This window comes from Euleptes europaea, chromosome 1 (genome assembly GCF_029931775.1).
Source record: "Euleptes europaea isolate rEulEur1 chromosome 1, rEulEur1.hap1, whole genome shotgun sequence".
Classification (NCBI taxonomy): Eukaryota; Metazoa; Chordata; class Lepidosauria; order Squamata; family Sphaerodactylidae; genus Euleptes; species Euleptes europaea.
The window spans coordinates 174,963,807-174,980,308 of record NC_079312.1 but is presented as its reverse complement, the minus strand read 5'-3'; the positions used below and the strand labels follow the sequence as shown (position 1 = coordinate 174,980,308).

The following is a 16,502-nucleotide window of genomic DNA, read 5'->3' as shown; positions in this document are numbered from 1 at the left end:
GGAAAATTTACAGGTTGGGGAGGGGCTGTGACTCAGCGGTAGAGCATCTGCTTGATATGCAGAAGGTCCCAGGTTCAATCCCCGGCATCTCCAACTAAAGGGACCAGGCAAGGAGGTGATGGGAAAGACCTCCGCCTGAGAACCTGGAGAGCCGCTGCCGGTCTGAGTAGACAATACTGACTTTGATGGACCGAGGGTGTGATTCAGTATAAGGCAGCTTCGTGTGTTCATGTGAACCTGTAAATTTTCTCCAGTAAGGGTGAAAACAACTCAGGGGTTGCGTCTTCCAGTGAGAAAAGGGTTGGGGGAGGGTTAATGTTTCCATCTCTGTCCCACATTTTTCTCCTCCTTGATAAAGCAATCCTGTCTGCTAAATTTCGAAAAGAGGAGAACTGTATGTAGTAGAAGCCCTTTCTCCTCCTCCTCACAAGTTCTACTCAGAAGCAGCGGGTTTGGTGTCTCTGCTTACTGAATCTCCTCCGGACCGCTTGCTTCACGTCGGCATTACGGAGGCTGTAGATGGCTGGATTGAGGGTGGGGATGACCACCGTGTAGAAGACAGACGCCATCTTGTCAGTCTGGGGGGCATACGTGCCATCGGGACGCAGGTACATGAAAATGAGGGTGCCGTAGAGCACCCCCACGGCTGTCAGGTGGGAGCCACAGGTGGATATGGCCCGTTGAGAGCCCGCCCGCCCCACCGTACAGAGGATCATCCCGTAGGAAGCCATGATGGCCGCTAGAGTGACGCTCTGGATCGCCCCGCAGACCGCCAACAGCAGGAGCTGGTTCAGGTCTGTGTTGGCACAGGCCAAAGCCAGCACCGGAGAGATGTCACAGAAAAAGTCGTCCAGAGTGCGGGCTCCGCAAAAGGGCAAGCGGAAGGCCATGCTCGAATGGATGGCCCCGGAGGCGGCCCCTGCCGCATAAGACACTGACACAAGGAGGCGACAGAGGCGCTGTGGCATGGCCGTTCCATAGTGGAGCGGGCGGCAGATGGCCGCGTAGCGGTCGTAAGCCATGGCAGCCAACAGGCAACATTCGGCATCAGAAGCAGCTGCAAAGAAGAACATCTGAAAGGCGCAAGCTGGGAGGGGGATGGTGTCTTGGCCTTTCCAGAGCCCCACGAGCATCTTGGGGGCCACGGTGCAGCAGGAGCACAGGTCCATCAGGGCCAGGTGGCTCAGGAAGTAGTACATGGGCGTGTGCAAGGGCCGTTCGGCCCGGATCAGGACGGACAAGCCGAGGTTCCCCGCCACGCCGAGGAGATAGATGGGTAGGAAGATGCAGAAGAGAAGCAGCTGAACGTCACGGCGGGAAGTGAAGCCCAGGAGGACGAACTCTGTCACCCGGGTACCGTTGTGACGTGCCATCAGATCTGTTAGAAGGAGAAACCAGGTGAAGATGCTGTCTTCCCACCTTCAAGTGTGAGATAAGAGAGTTATCAAGAAACCATCTGATTCTCCTTGGGCCAAATATTACTCACCAAGTGGAGGTTCACCAAGGGATAATGGTTGTCAGTTCAGGAAAGATTCTATTCTGCACCAGCCTCCCTATTTCCCTGAAGCACCAGACCACACATACCCGGAAGCAGAAACACAGATCTTCTGCTCATCCCTTGTCTAGAAAACCACCTTAGGGGTCATCATACATTGGTTGCAATGTGACGGCACAATGATTATTTTAAGTAACCCAGCCTTGTATAAAAAACATAGATCATTAAAAACAGACGAAAGGCTTACAAGTGAAGCGCTGTATATCTTGAAGACAGAACTCACTTTCAATAGGTGACTTATGCTGACACTGTGAAAAATGGCGTGCCTAGAAAGACCCATGACAAGAATTACTCCAATATCATCTGAAAAGTGTCTCTGATGAGAAAATTGTGTATGTGTGCTGGAAGGTCACAGCTGGCTTGCGGTGACCCCGTACGGTTTTCAAGGCATTGAAGGCAAGAGATGAATAGTGGTGGTTTGCCATTGCCTGCCTCCGCATGGGCTGAGAGAATTTGGAGACAGCATGTGACCGGCCCAAGGTCACCTAGCAGGCCTCATGTGGAGGAGTAGGGAATCGAACCCGGTACTCCAGATTAGAGTCTGCCGCTCGTAACCACTACCCCATGCTGGTTCTTCATGAGAAAGGTAGTCATGAATAATATCAAATGCAGACCTGCTACATGTAGATTGTTTTCCAGCGATTTTTATTTTTATCAGAAAGCAGCTCTGGAAACTATGACTTAAAGAGGTGATACATATGAACACATGAAGCTGCCTTATACTGAATCAAACCATCAGGGCCCATCAAAGTCAGTATTGTCTTCTCAGACCGGCAGCGGCTCTCCAGGGTCTCAGGCAGGGGAGGATTGAGGGGAGAGGAGCTACTTAAGTCTTTGCCTTGGCACCATTGTCCTACTGAAAATTAACCCCCTCCCGCAAGCTACTTTAACTTGTGCTAAGAACGTGGGGATAAGAAAGACCTGTCAATTTTCCTCAGGGGTCTCATCAGATTGGGGATAGAGGTTCTAGTGGGTATATGATAACAGAGGGAAAGAGTAAAGGAGCCCCTTTCCTTTTGCTCATCTCCTCCTTTAAACTGCAGTCCCTGCGTCTGCAGCCTGTTGTAAAAACACATGACAGGAAAGATAGTCCTGGAACTACACAGAATGTGTCATCCCTCCTGAAGATACTGCGCTACAGCCCCGGGGTGTCTTAATTTGAATCTCATCTCTGCTGCAGACTCTTTACTTTAAAAAAACCCAAACTTGTCTACACAAGATGGCAGCGGAAAATGCCATCAATTCAAAGCTGGCTTATGGTGACCCTGTAGGGGTTTCAAAACAAGAGCCATTCAGAGGGGGTTTGCCGTTGCCTGCCTCAGCATCACACTCCTGGTATTCCCTGGAGGTCTCCCATCCAAATACTCGCCAGGGTCAAGGCTGAGAATGGTGTAAAATGCATGATCCCTTAGCCCACTTGCTTCCCTGTTTATTCCCTGTTTCACCCAAGATCAAATCTTCGTGAACGGACGGGACCTGATTTGCTGTTGGCTCAGCCCTGTGTCGACGCCAAACGAACCCGGTTTTTGCAATTCACGAGTCAAACCGTTATCCCTGGCTCGTCTCAGATAAACACGGGCTGAGTCTTCCTGCGTCACAACGGCCCACCTGACTCCAAACCCCTCCCCTCGCGACCTCTCCACCTTTTTCTCTCTCTTGAATGTTTATTTTCGATATATTGAAATATTAAAAGATTGAGAAAACATTTTGATGAAAATTAACCCAAACCTTGCGCGGATAGGGACCGTGGACTCTCCCCTTGTGAGCGAGCAAAGTGTAAAAAAGGCGCATTTTTATTGACGGGGGCTGGTTTGTTGAGAAAGTTCAACTGTCCCGGAAGGGGGGCGTGGAAACCAGAGCCATTACTCTCCTGCCCGCCAAATTTTGGTGACCAATCACCAGGGGTGTGGGCGTAGTTGACTTACCAGGAAGTAAGCATCTCCCGCATTTTCTGTTTTCATGGACGGATCAGCACACAGTTTTGCCCCGGATCATTCAACGTAATGCGTACTGTTTCCCTCCCCCCCAGCCCGGGTTCATTTTATCCTGGCTGGAACGGGGAAGAAAGTGGGCTAAGGGACCATGCATTGTAGACCATAGTTTGACTGGTCCAAGGTCACCCAGCAAGTTTCCATGGCAGAATGGGGATTTGAACCTGGGTTTCCCAGATCCTACTCTAACTCTTTAACCTCTACACCATGCTGGCTCTCTGCATGGGCCCTAGCAGGAAGTTATTTGCACAACTTTGGAGGTGTACATGCTCAAAATGCTTCATGTACGGCTTCAGTGTTATGCAAATAACTCCTCCCTAGGGCAGTTTAGACTCTGGAAAATGCCATAGAAGGGAAGGCAGAAGCCTCACGTGCTGCAGTTCTGAGCTGAATAGGACTCTCATGGACTTTAAAAATGCCTTTCTGGTCACCACTCCAAAAGAGGATATTGAAGAGCTTGAGAAGGTACAGAAAAGAGCACCCAAAACCATCAGGGGACTAGAGCAACTGCCCTATGAGGAGCGGTGAAAACGCTTAGGGCTGTTTAGCTTGGCAAGAAGGCGGTTAAGGGGAGACATGATAGAGGTCTATAAAATTATGTATGGTGTGGAGAGAGTGGCAGGGAGAAGCTTTTCTCCCTCTCTCAGCTGGGTGACCTTTGGCTAGTCTCTTAGAGCTCTCTCAGCCCCACCTACCTCACAGGGTGTCTGTTGTGGGGAGGGGAAGGGAAGGTGATTGTAAGCTGGTTTGAGTCTCCCTTAAGTAGTAGAGAAAGTCGGCATATAAAAACCAACTCTTCTTCTTCTTCTTCTTCAAATCTAATCACACATATAACACATTCGGCCAGGCAAAAGCCTACCAAATATATATACTCATATAACACAATTAGACATAGAATTATACAATCAAACTCAGACTATATATATTTTGGCCATACTGCCTTCTTCAGTGGTCTAAACAATCACCACTCCAGACTACAAAATATACATCAAATTACTAAAAATCTTTGTGACTATGTGTGTGTTGTGTTTGCAGGAACACAATTGATATATAAAACCGCAAAACTTCTTCCTCTGTTTAAGGCTTCCTTACAAATGAAAATTTCAGCCATAAATAAAATGGCTACATCTCACAGCCACAAAGTGGTCTTAAAGTCTGGAGTAGTTAGTTATCCAGTATTCAGACTTATTTGGTAGGCTTTTTCAGGGGCATACATGTGTTATATGTGTGATTAAGATTTTAACCTGTAATAAATTTATAAAGACATTGTGCACTGACATAACCTATTAATTGCTCAACTTTCATAGAATCATAGCATTGGAAGGGACCACCAGGGTCATCTAGTCTAACCCCCTGCACAATGCAGGAAATTCACACTACCTCACCCACAATTGAAGAAGAAGAAGTGTTGGTTTTTATATGCCGACTTTCTCTACCACTTATGGGAGACTCAAACTGGCTTACAATCACCTTCCCTTCCCCTCCTCACAACAGACACCCTGTGAGGCAGGTGGGGCTGAGAGAGCTCTAACAGAGCTGTAACTTGCCCAAGGTCACCCAGCTGGCTTCCTGTGTAGGAGTGGGGAAACAAATACAGTTCACCAGATTAGCCTCTGCTGCTCATGTGGAGGAGTGGGGGAATCAAACCCGGTTCTCCAGCTCAGACTCCACCACTCCAAACCACCGCTCTTAACCACTACACCACACTGGCTCTTGTTTGTTTCTTTCTTTTTTGGCCTTGTATGTTTCTTTTCTTCTTCTTGACCTTTTGGGTACTTAAATGGGATATTTAGGGTTGAGGTTCGAATTAGGAACCTCTTTTATTGTGGATGATGATCTGATCGATTTTCGATTTCCAGTCCCTCTAGTGGCCCAGACCCTTTCATCCCATTCATCCCATCTCCATCTAGACACAGCTATAGAAGGTTCCCTGTCCTGTTCCCTGGACCATCTGGCCACCCTTATGGGAGACAAAGTTGAGGAGGCAGACAGAAGGAAGCCTCCGTTCCCTTACCTAGAGTGCCCCCATCCTACCTGAGCAGGGAGGAAATGTCTGTCTCCTTTGCCAGTTCTCGCATGGATAGCTTCTTCAGATTGCCTGTTTTTATGGTTTCTTAAGCTGCTTTAGGAAATTGTGAATTTGTGATGTCTACTCCCAGGCAACTATGATCTAACCCCCCTTACTTATGTCACTACTTCCTGATCAAGCCCCCTGTGGGCAGTAGGTTTGTTTAGATGGTTGAACGTCTTCAGAGGATTTATGATCAGGCCCAGAAGGATGGTTTCTCTGGACCCAATTAATGGCACATGTTTGGAAGGAAAGTAGTTACCGGTATGTCTTACAAGGACTCTTGAGGAAACTTCAGATTTTTATTACCACTTGTGGAAAAACCATCATGCATAGTGTCCAAGCCACTAAAACCAAAGGACATTTCAAGGGAGTTTGATACTGCTGCAGTAGTCTTCACTACTTTGACACACCTGCAATTGGTTTCTTCAGTATCGTCTCACTGTTTTAGGTCAACGGCTCTCACTTCAGATAAATGGCTTCTAATTGAAGGCTTAGTGAAGGGGAGAAAGACCATAAGGTGTATCTCAGTTGAGAACGCTAGTCATGAGTGGAAGGGATATTCTAGAAACATCTTGATCCTAAAAGTGAAGACCATACACTGAACATGAGTCACCAAGACCACGGTTACACAGCTCGGATAACCTACGAGAACCAATGAGTTAGCAGTGTTTTGCAGGAGCTAAAAAGGCAAATGTGATTTTGGGATTTATCAACAGCAGGATAGTGTCCAGATCACGCAATGGATCACTTTACTCTGCTCTAGTTAGACCTCACCTAGAGTATTATGTTCAGTTATGGGCACCACAATTAAAGAATAATGTAGACAAGATGGAATGTGTCCAGAGGAGGGCAACAAAGATGGTGAGGGGTCTGGAGACCAAGTAATATGAGAAAAGGTTGAAAGAGTATGGTATATTTAGCCTGGAGAGGAGACAACTGAGAGGTGATAAGATAACCTTCAAGTACTTGACGGGCTGCCATATAGAGAATGGTGCGGAGTTGTTTTCTGTTGCCCCAGAAGGTCAGACCAAAACCAATGGGTTGACATTAAATCAAAAGATTTTCCAGCTAAACATTAGGAAGAACTTTCTGACAGTTACAGCAGTTCCTCAGTGGAACAGGCTTCCTCGGGAGGTTGCGGGCTCTCCTTAGAAGGCCCTTAGAAGTGCATTCAGTCTCACCTATGTTCTTATGGAGGATGGGGCTATCCATGGCTACTAGTCCAAATGATACTAGTCATGATGCATATCTATTTTCTCCAGGATCAGAGGAGCATGCCTATGATATTAGGTACTTTGGAACTCAGGCAGGATAATGCTGCTGCTGTTGTCTTGCTTGTGGGCTTCCTAGAGGCACCTGGTTGGCCACTGTGTGAACAGACCTCAGCTGGAGAACTGTTACGTTTTGGGCACTACAATTTAAGAAGAATGTCAATAAGCTGGAAGGAGTCCAGCACAGGGCAATGAAGTTGGTGGGGGGGGGGGGATTTGGGGACCATGTCCTATGAGGAGAGGTTGAAAGCTCTGGGAATTTCTACGCCGGAAAGGAAACGCTTGTGGGGTGATACAATTGGCACCTTTCAGTGCCTAAAGGGATGCCACGCCAAGGATAGTGGTGATATAATAGGTGTAGTTCCTGTATTGGCAAGGGGTTGGACTAGATGACCCTGGCGGTCCCTTCAAACTCTGAAATTAAATCAATAAACGAGATCCTCACAGGATGCTTTCTTAGGGAAAATCTCTTAACCACAGTTCAGTTGGCTGGAAACCAAGGGAGGGTCTATTCTGCCCCCCATATATAGAATACCCTCCCCCATGAGGTGAGATTGAGTGCACTTCTAAGGGCCTTATAAGGAGAGCCCACCCACCCCCATTCTATACTGGTTTAAAGAGGAACCAATTTCAGTTTAGACTGAGGATGATGGTCTTGACTAGTTGTTGGTGTGTGTGTGAGAGAGTGAATGGCTTCTCTTATTTTTCCGTTTTAATTATTTCTAACTTTGTGTTATTTAGTGTTAAATTGTACTGAGAATTGTACTGTACTAGCTGAATAATTTCAAGAAGGCAGCCATGTTGGTCTACAATAGAAGAGCTAGATTTGGGTCATAAGAACATAAGAAAAGCCAACGCTGGATCAGACCCAGGCCCATCAAGTCCGGCAGTCTGTTCACACAGTGGCCTACCAGGTGCCTCTAGGAAGCCCACAAGCAAGACGACTGCTGCAGTAGCATTGTCCTGCCAGTGTTCCAAATCACCTAATATAATAGGCCTGCTCCTCTGATCCAGGAGAGAATAGATATGCATCATGACTAGTAGCCATGGCTAGCCCTCTCCTCCATGAACATGTCCACTCCCCTCTTAAAGCCTTCCAAGTTGGCAGCCATTGTGTGAAGAAATAGTTCTTTTTATCTGCTTTGAATGTCTCACCCTCCAGCTTCAGCAGATGACCCCGCATGCTGGTATTATAAGGGAGAAAAGGTCTTTTCTAGCAGCACTTTAGAGACCAACAAGATTTTCGGGGTATAAGCATGTGATGAAGTGAGCTTTGACATTTGAAAGCTAAAAGCTGGACAATGAAGAAAGCTGATAGGAAGAAAGTAGATTCCTTTGAAATGTGGTGTTGGAGGAGAGTGTGACGGATTCCCTGGACTGCCAAAAAAACAAATCAGTGGGTTTTAGATCAAATCAAGCCTGAACTGACCCTAGAAGTGAAAATGACTAAACTGAGGCTATCGTATTTTGGTCACATTATGAGAAGACAAGAGTCACTAGAAAAGACAATCATGCTAGAAAAGTTGAAGGCAGCAGGAAAAGAGGAAGACCCAACAAGAGATGGATGGACTCAATAAAGGAAGCCATGGCCCTCAGTTAGTGAGACCTGAGCAAGGCTGTCAACGATAGGACATTTTGGAGGACGTTGATTCATAGGGTTGCCATGAGTTGGAAGCGACTTGACAGCACTTAACATAAACTCACACCCCCAAAATCTTGTTGATTCCTAAGTTGCTACTGAATCTGAATAAATAAATAGCAGAGACTGGAAAGGCTGCTCTAGAAGAAGGCCAGGTGAAAGAGAATCTCAGATGACTCGTTGTTTTTTGCCAAACAAGCATATACTGTCCCTTAAAGACTGTCAAAATGGAATCGCTCATTTGATCTTCCATTTAATTGTGGCTACATAAGCGGCTTCCCCGTTCTCCTGAGATGAGTTCCCAGATGCAAGGTGGTTAAACCCTATGACATCACTGTCAACCAGTGAAGAAATATCTTACCCTTCCACCAAGCTACCAGCAGATTACAAGTCGATCAGCTGACCTTCTGCTACTGCTCTGCTACTTTGAAGAGGACAGAACTCCTTGAAAATCCCCAAATCATCTCTTCATGTACGGAAAAGGAGGAGACCCAAATCCTACCAGGTGAACAGTTACTCCTAAGTCACATTTTTATTCTTTAACTTAGCTGCCAGGTGCCTGTGTGGTGTAGTGGTTAAGAGTGGTGATTTGGAGTGGTGGACTCTGATCTGGAGAACTGGGTTGGTTTCCCCACTCCTCCACATGAAGCCAGCTGGGCGACCTTGGGCTAGTCACAGCTCTCTCAGCCCCACTGACCTCACAGGGTGTCTGTTGTGGGGAGGGGAAGGGAAGGTGATTGTAAGCCGGTTTGATTCTCCCTTAAGTGGTAGAGAAAGTCGGCAAATAAAAAAGTAACTGTTCTCCTTCTTGGAAAGTCGTATCTAGTGGTTGGTAATGACAGCTGTTGTTCCCAATTTCAGATAAGAAGCAAGTGGGATCTTGCGTATCCCAGATGCACTAGTAGAGTCATGCTCTTAAACCCTACTACCATTTCCCAATACTGGAAGGGGGAAGAGGCTCAGAGATACAGCATCAGCTGTGGATGTAGAAGGTCAATCCTTGCCATCTCCAATTAAAAGATTTCAGGTGTCTGGTATCAAGAAAGACCTTTTTCTGGACAGCCATTGCCAGGCAGGACAGACAATATGGAACTAACATAAGAACGCAAGAACAACCCTGGTGGATCAGGCCAGTAGGGTTGCCAACCTCCAGGTATTAGCTGGAGATCTCCTGCTATTACAACCAGGGTTGCCAGGTCCCTCTTCACCACCAGCGGGAGGTTTTTGGGGCAGAGCCTGAGGAGGGTGGGGTTTGGGGAGGGGAGGGACTTCAATGCCATAGAGTCCAAAGTGGCCATTTTCTCCAGGGGAACTGATCTCTATCAGCTGGAGTGAGTATGTGTTTGTGACGTGGTGGGCAAGAAGAAGATACAGGGGAAAGAGGAATGGGTGCTGTGTTAAGAAACAGGAGATCTCCCTGTTACTACTGCACACCAATCTGGGGCTGACTGAAAATTTGAAATAACAATGATTTACTGCGAGGAAAAAGCCTTTTTTAAAGTAACATTTTGGGATACTGGGGGACACAATGGAGAAAATGGCTAAATTTCTCAGAACGTTTCACCAGCAAAACTACATGCAAATGGAGAACCTAAACCTTTTGAATCATTTAAAAAATCTAGCTAATATCCCCAGCTACTTCCATTTTCATGTGCTTTTTGTATGGGATCTTTTCCACCAGAAATCAGTCATATTTTTAACCCTCCCTACCCCCAAGAAGATCAGGACATGAGTCTTCCCCTTCCATTTTATCATCTCAACAACTCTGCGAGGAGGGGCTGTGGCTCAGTGGCAGAGCATCTGCTTGGCATGCAGAAGGTCCCAGGTTCAATCCCCGGCATCTCCAGTTAAAGGGACTAGGCAAGCAGGTGATGTGAGAGACCTCAGCCTGAGACCCTGGAGAGCCACTGCCGGTCTGAGTAGACAATACTGACTTTGATGGACCAAGGGGTCTGATTCAGTATAAGGCAGCTCCATGTGTTCATGTGTAGTTTGTACTAAGAGAGAGTGGCTGGCCTGAGATGACCCAAGGACTTCATGACCGAGTGGGGATTTGAACTCAAGTCTCACTGCTCCTAATCCAGCACACTTAACCACTACACCACACAGGCTCTCAATCCCAAGAATATGTTTGTGATTTTAAACTGTGGCCAGCTCTAGACATACATTTGATTCAGCGTTCACTCACAGCAATCTCACCAGCATGGTGTAGTGGTTAAAAGTGGTGGTTTGGAGCGGTGGACTCTGATCTGGAAAACCAGGTTTGATCCCCCACTCCTCCACATGAGCCGCGGAGGATAATCTGGTGAACTGGGTTCGATTCCCCACTCCTACACACAAAGCTGGCTGGGTGACCTTGGGCCAGTCACAGCTCTCTTAGAGTTCTCTCAGCCCCACCTGCCTCACAGGATGTCTGTTGTGGGGAGGGGAAGGAGATTGTAAGCTGGTTTGATTCTTCTGTAAATGGTAGAGAAAGGTGGCATATAAAAACCAACTTTTCTTCTTCATCATCATCTTGTTCCACGGTTCCCAGGCTGATGCCAAACCGGACGTCAGTCACCGAATTCATCTTGATTGGGGTGTCAGATGCCCGCGATTTCTACGGGTCCCTCTTTGGCCTCTTTCTGCTTTTGTACATAGTGAACATCTCCGGAAATTTAGTGGTAGCAGCGGTGACCCTCTGGGACCCGCGTCTCCAGACACCCATGTACTTCTTCATCGGCAACCTGGCTTTCATCGACATCTTCTACTTCTCCACCACCGTGCCCAAGATGTTCATGGGACTGGTGTCCCACAGCAATCGCATCCCCTATGCTGGCTGCATCGCCCAGATGTTCTTCTTCCATTTTCTGGGCTGCACCGAAGCCATGCTCTTGGCCATCATGGGCTATGATCGCTACCTGGCCATCTGCCAACCGCTCCGCTACCCTGTCCTCATGAGCCGCCAGCTGCGCTGGACCTTAGCTGCTGCGGTGTGGACGGCCGGCTTCTTCCACTCGCTCGCCCATGCCGTCATGATGTCCCGCCTCTCCTTCTGCCGAGACAACCAGGTGGCTCACTTCTTCTGCGACATTTCGCCGCTCCTGGCCCTCTCCTGCTCAGATACGAGGATCAACCAGGCCTTGCTAGCGGGGGTGACCGGCTCCATTATCATGGGCTGCTTCGCCTTAACCTTGATCTCCTATGGTCTCATCCTACGGGCCGTGGTGGCCATGCGCTCGGCAGAAGGCCTCCGGCGTACCTTTTCTACTTGCGGGGCCCACCTCACTGTGGTGGCCCTCCATTATGGCTGCGCGGGGGCCATGTACCTGCGCCCCCATTCGGAAAGCTCACTAGAAACCGACAGAGCTGTGACCGTGCTTTACACAGCGGTCACACCTGTTCTGAACCCACTGATTTATACCCTGCGCAATAAGGAAGTCAAGGCAGCCCTGCGAAGGGCCGTCAGCCAGAATGTGTGCAGTCAGAGAAGGTAAAAGGGGTTAGGGAGATGGCAGACTGTTATACAGATACTGGGATGGGAAGTAACTTAGTTCGCTTTCTGTGAGGTTATTTTGTAGGGTTGCCAACCTCCAGGTACTACTGGAAGATCTCAGGCACTTATGGCACAAAGCAAACACAATAGTGCATCTATCCAAACTGTATTCTATGCATAAGCACAAACAGTAAAATATGCAAAAGCACAAAGTCAATGATACGTGTTACACTATCACAAATATCAGAAGGTAAACCTCATACAGTCCTGAATGGGTTTCGCAACGGCAGTCCGTGGGACTCAAAAGTCCTTGAAGCAGAATGAAGAAAGCCAAGACTCAACAGGTCCTTGCAGACTCAACAGGTCCTTTGAAAGCCTTCCTATTTCGCATTCGCTTTTTCATCATTGGCGGTCCACATTATAATCCTTCAGAACTTATGTTCTGCAAAAATGTAAGTGCTCATGAATATTCAGAGAAAATTCCACGGAGTTACAAAGCACAAAACTCTAGTTTTGATGTGTCTAGTTTTCTGTAACATTTTTGTATAGACTTTTCCTTGTGACATAATTAAGCTGAAATATTTTTTACTATCGTTGTATAACAACCCTTTGCTGGGCAAATGTATGTACACTTTAAAAATAATTCTCATCTGTATCTGAAGCTAATTAGTTAGACAGCTTCAGCTGTGAATAGTCCTACAGGTTCCCTTTAAATCAGGGACTGTGATTACAATGTTTAAGATGACGCAGATTCGCCATCCTTCTGTAAAGAGAGGCTATGTGCCTTGGATTTGGGTATGTAATTTTGCTTTATGATATCGTTTGTTTTGTGCTTTGTAACTCCGTGGAATTTTTTTCCAGTAGCTACATTTGGGGCACTCGTTGTTGTTTTGATTGCCAAACCTCCAGGTACTAGCTGGAGATCTCCTGCTATTACAACTGATCTCCAGCAGATAGAGATCAGTTCCCCTGGAGAAAACGGCCGCTTTGTAGGGTTGCCAGGTCCCTCTTTGCCACCGGCAGGAGGTTTTTGGGGTGGAGCCTGAGGAGGGTGGGGTTTGGGGAGGGGAGGGACTTCAATGCCATAGAGTCCAATGGCCAAAGCGACCATTTTCTCCAGGTGAACTCATCTCTATCAGCTGGAGATCAGTTGTAATAGCAGGAGCTAGTACCTGGAGGTTGGCAACCCCAGTATCTAAAGCGGGTGTGCTAATACATTTCAGTGACATGCATTTGGACTTTGGACTCCTACACTAGATCTCAGGGAGCCCTGTCTCTCAGCTCCATTTTCTACATTTGTGCGTAATAACTATTTATCCATCTCTTTCCCTAAGTGCCCTTCATTTTCATTATCACTGCCATTCGTATGCCAATCATACAAAACAGGCAAGTAGTATTTCACCCTGTCACTAGTAGGAGGAGGGGCAGTATCTTGCTACTGCGAAACGAACACAAAATCCGGAAGCGTCGTTTTGTCTTCTAAATATTGTCTTCTCTATATCTTGGGACTTACCTGTTTGAAAGTGGACGGTGGAGCAACCGTCTTTGATTTTGGGACTTACCATATTTGGATTTGCACGGTGAAGAAACCGGACTCTCTGGACTTTTTTTCCTTGGAAGCTTCCTGTACTGTTTGTATTATATTGGATCTTCAGATTAAGTATTTTATTTATTTCTGCATTGGTGATGCAACGTTCTTGAGATTTAACCTATTTTGTTTATTACTACTAAATATTTCTTTATATTGAAGCTGAGCTGTGGTGCGGTTTACTGTTCCTTCCTAAGTACCTGGAGGTTGGCAACCCAACCGCTTTGGCCACTGGACTCCATGGCGTTGAACTCCCTCCCCTCCCCAAACCCCACCCTCCTCAGGCTCCGCCCCCAAAATCTCCAGGTATTTCCCAGACAGGAGCTGGCAACCCTATTGTAACCTTTGGTTGTGTTGTTGTTTACAATGATTGAAGAAAGTTCAAGAAAGTAATCCCTTCTGAACATGGAGGGCCTGAGAATCTCTCTTAACTGTTTTCACCAAGACTACTTGATTGATCCCCGAGCTCAGAAGATCTGATGAAAGCCCCAAGAGGACTTGGGGCTAATTCTCTCGAGCCACTTACTAGGAACACAGCTCTCTCTGAGACACCAATGCTAACAATGTCCCAAGAGCAGTAGGCGAGAATCATTATGGATGGCAATCTCAGCAGGGCAGAGGGGAAAACACGCCAAGAGATAGAAGCCATAGAGCGCCAGTCCCTATGAAAAATAGGTGTAGGCTGTCCTCTGTGCATCAGTCCAAGCATGTGAACCCTCGATGAGGCCTGAGAACATCTAACCCAACCCTCTGTGTCAAGTTGGGCCAAACTCTCCCCAAACAGATGTTTATCCAACACCCAACTTCATGTGATAGCAGAAGTGGTGGTCTTTCCCCACCCTGCCTTGCTGCAATGCTTTGGAACCTATGTAAGGTTGCCAAACTCCAGGTATTAGCTGGAGATCTCCTGCTATTACAACTGATCTCCAGACAATAGAGATAAGTTCCCCTGGAGAAAATGGCAGCTTTGGCAATTGGACTCTATGGCATCAAAGTCCCTCCCCAAGCCCAGCCTTCCTCAGGCTCTGCCCCAGAAACCTCCCGCCAGTGGCCAAGAGGGACCTGGCAACACTAAACCTATGTGAGGCATGCCTGCCCCCAACGGTGGGATTCCCACCCCCCTTTTCCCTTTCCCCCTGCCTATTGAAAAAATGTTTAAAAACATGGCTGCAGAGCTGATGGCATGATGTCACTTCCAAGAAAAACCCAGAAGTGACATCATGTCTTTCTCGGAGTTGCCGTAAAAACAAGGGTAAAACCATAGAGTTTTCAGGAATTCATAGAGAGGACTGGAAGTGATATTCCACTTCCGTTGACGGCCGCCCGATGTCTCCTATTGGTTGCCAAGACAGATCTGGCAACCCTAACCCACGCAGATGGGAAAGCATGTGTCAGATTCCTGCCAGTTTTTTTCAAGCAGCCTGGGTGATTCAATTCCCCTGTCTCACACCTGGGACCCCGGAATTAATCCCCTACCTTCTAAGGTAGCCTGACCTGGATGGCCCAGGCTAGCCTGATCTCATCAGATCTCAGAAGCTAAGCAGGGATGCCCTGGTTAGCAATGGGATGGGCGACCACCAAGGAACGCCAGGATTGCTTTGCAGAGGAAGGCAACAGCAAACCACCTCTGTTAGTTTCTTGCTGTGCAAGCCCTATGGGGCTGCCATAAATCGGCTGTGACTTGATGGCACTTTACACACGAGGTAGCCTTAACCAAGCATGGGTAGAACACCTGCATACACGCCAACACAAGCAGGGCTTGATTTAAGTGTAAAATGAAAGGTTCAGGTACAAACATCGTTCAAGCACATAGGTGCAGTAAAATAATAACTCTAACTTAGGGTTGCCAGGTTCCTCTTCATCACATGTGGGAGGTTTTGGGACAGAGCCTGAGGAGGGTGGGGTTTGGGGAGGGGAGTCCAATCGCCAAAGTGGCCATTTTCTCCAGGCGAACTGATCTCTATCGGCTGGAGATCAGTTGTAACAGCAGGAGATCTCTAGCTAGTACCTGGATGTTGTCAACCCTACTCCAACTCCTAATACTCACATACATGAAGATAAACATAAGTGAAGTCTCAGGAGGCTCGGTCACGGCTGGTTTCTGCATAGGGTTGCCAACCTCCAGGTATTAACTGGAGAGCTCCTGCTAGTACAACTGATTTCCAGCTGACAGATCAATTCACCTGGAGGAAATGGCCGCTTTGGCCACTGGACTCTATGACATTGAAGTCCTTCCCTTCCCCAAACCCCACCCTCCTCAGGCTCTGCCCAAAAAAACTCCCACCGGTGACAAAGAGGGACCTGGCAACCCTATTTCTGCATGTGAGCTGCTTTCCCCCTGCTCCTCTTCAAGAAGCTGGCTCTTCCCCTCTTTTCATTTCGTCTAGTTGCTAACAGCTGAGGCTAAGACTCTTTGATATGCAGCAAGCGCTCACAGGCTTTTGATGTCGAAGTTCCCTGTTAACACCTTCCCCGTCTAGCAGGATGTCTTCTCAGGGTTTATGGTCTGGCCAAATCCTAGGAGTGAGCGACTGATCGATCTATTAGAAGGCTCTGTACAAGAATGTCCATCTCTTGGCAGCATGGCTGTTCCTATTCCCACCCACATCGGTGCCATTTTCCCTGCAGCACAACAAAATAGGGCTAGAGACTTGAAAAATAAATGAAATCTTGGAATTCTGATGGACAGGCAGCATCATAACATTACGATGTTATAACAATATTCTGTTGCCTTTTTAAAAAGAAAATTTGGAAAACCCACCAGTGATGTGCAAGTGGAATGGATGGTGCTGGAGCAGGGAAAATGGGGGGAAACTGGCCATGTGGAAACCCTGTTGGGAGGGGCTGTGGCTCAGTGGTAGAGCATCTGCTTGGAATGCGGAAGGTCCCAGGTTCAATCCCCGGCATCTCCA

General features: G+C 47.4%; 2 protein-coding genes and 1 non-coding gene across 3 annotated transcripts; 2 read left to right on the top strand and 1 right to left on the bottom strand.

Moving 5' to 3' along the window:
• Window positions 1-437: 437 nt before the first annotated feature.
• LOC130477872 (olfactory receptor 5C1-like) lies at window positions 438-1,373 on the bottom strand. The gene has a single exon (XM_056849958.1). It carries the CDS (start codon window positions 1,371-1,373, stop codon window positions 438-440), a length of 936 nt encoding a protein of 311 aa, XP_056705936.1.
• A 9,691-nt stretch (window positions 1,374-11,064) lies between these two features.
• Window positions 11,065-12,003, top strand: LOC130477862 (olfactory receptor 12D1-like). The gene has a single exon (XM_056849947.1). The coding sequence runs from the start codon at window positions 11,065-11,067 to the stop codon at window positions 12,001-12,003; it is 939 nt and encodes a 312-aa protein (XP_056705925.1).
• A 4,427-nt stretch (window positions 12,004-16,430) lies between these two features.
• On the top strand, window positions 16,431-16,502 carry TRNAS-GGA (transfer RNA serine (anticodon GGA)). Its single transcript has one exon. It is a non-coding gene; the product is annotated as a tRNA-Ser (tRNA).

Coding starts and splice junctions, on each gene's coding strand:
- LOC130477862 (XM_056849947.1), top strand. CDS start 11,065: ATGCCAAACCGGACGTCAGTCACCGAATTCATCTTGATTGGGGTGTCA.
- LOC130477872 (XM_056849958.1), bottom strand. CDS start 1,373: ATGGCACGTCACAACGGTACCCGGGTGACAGAGTTCGTCCTCCTGGGC.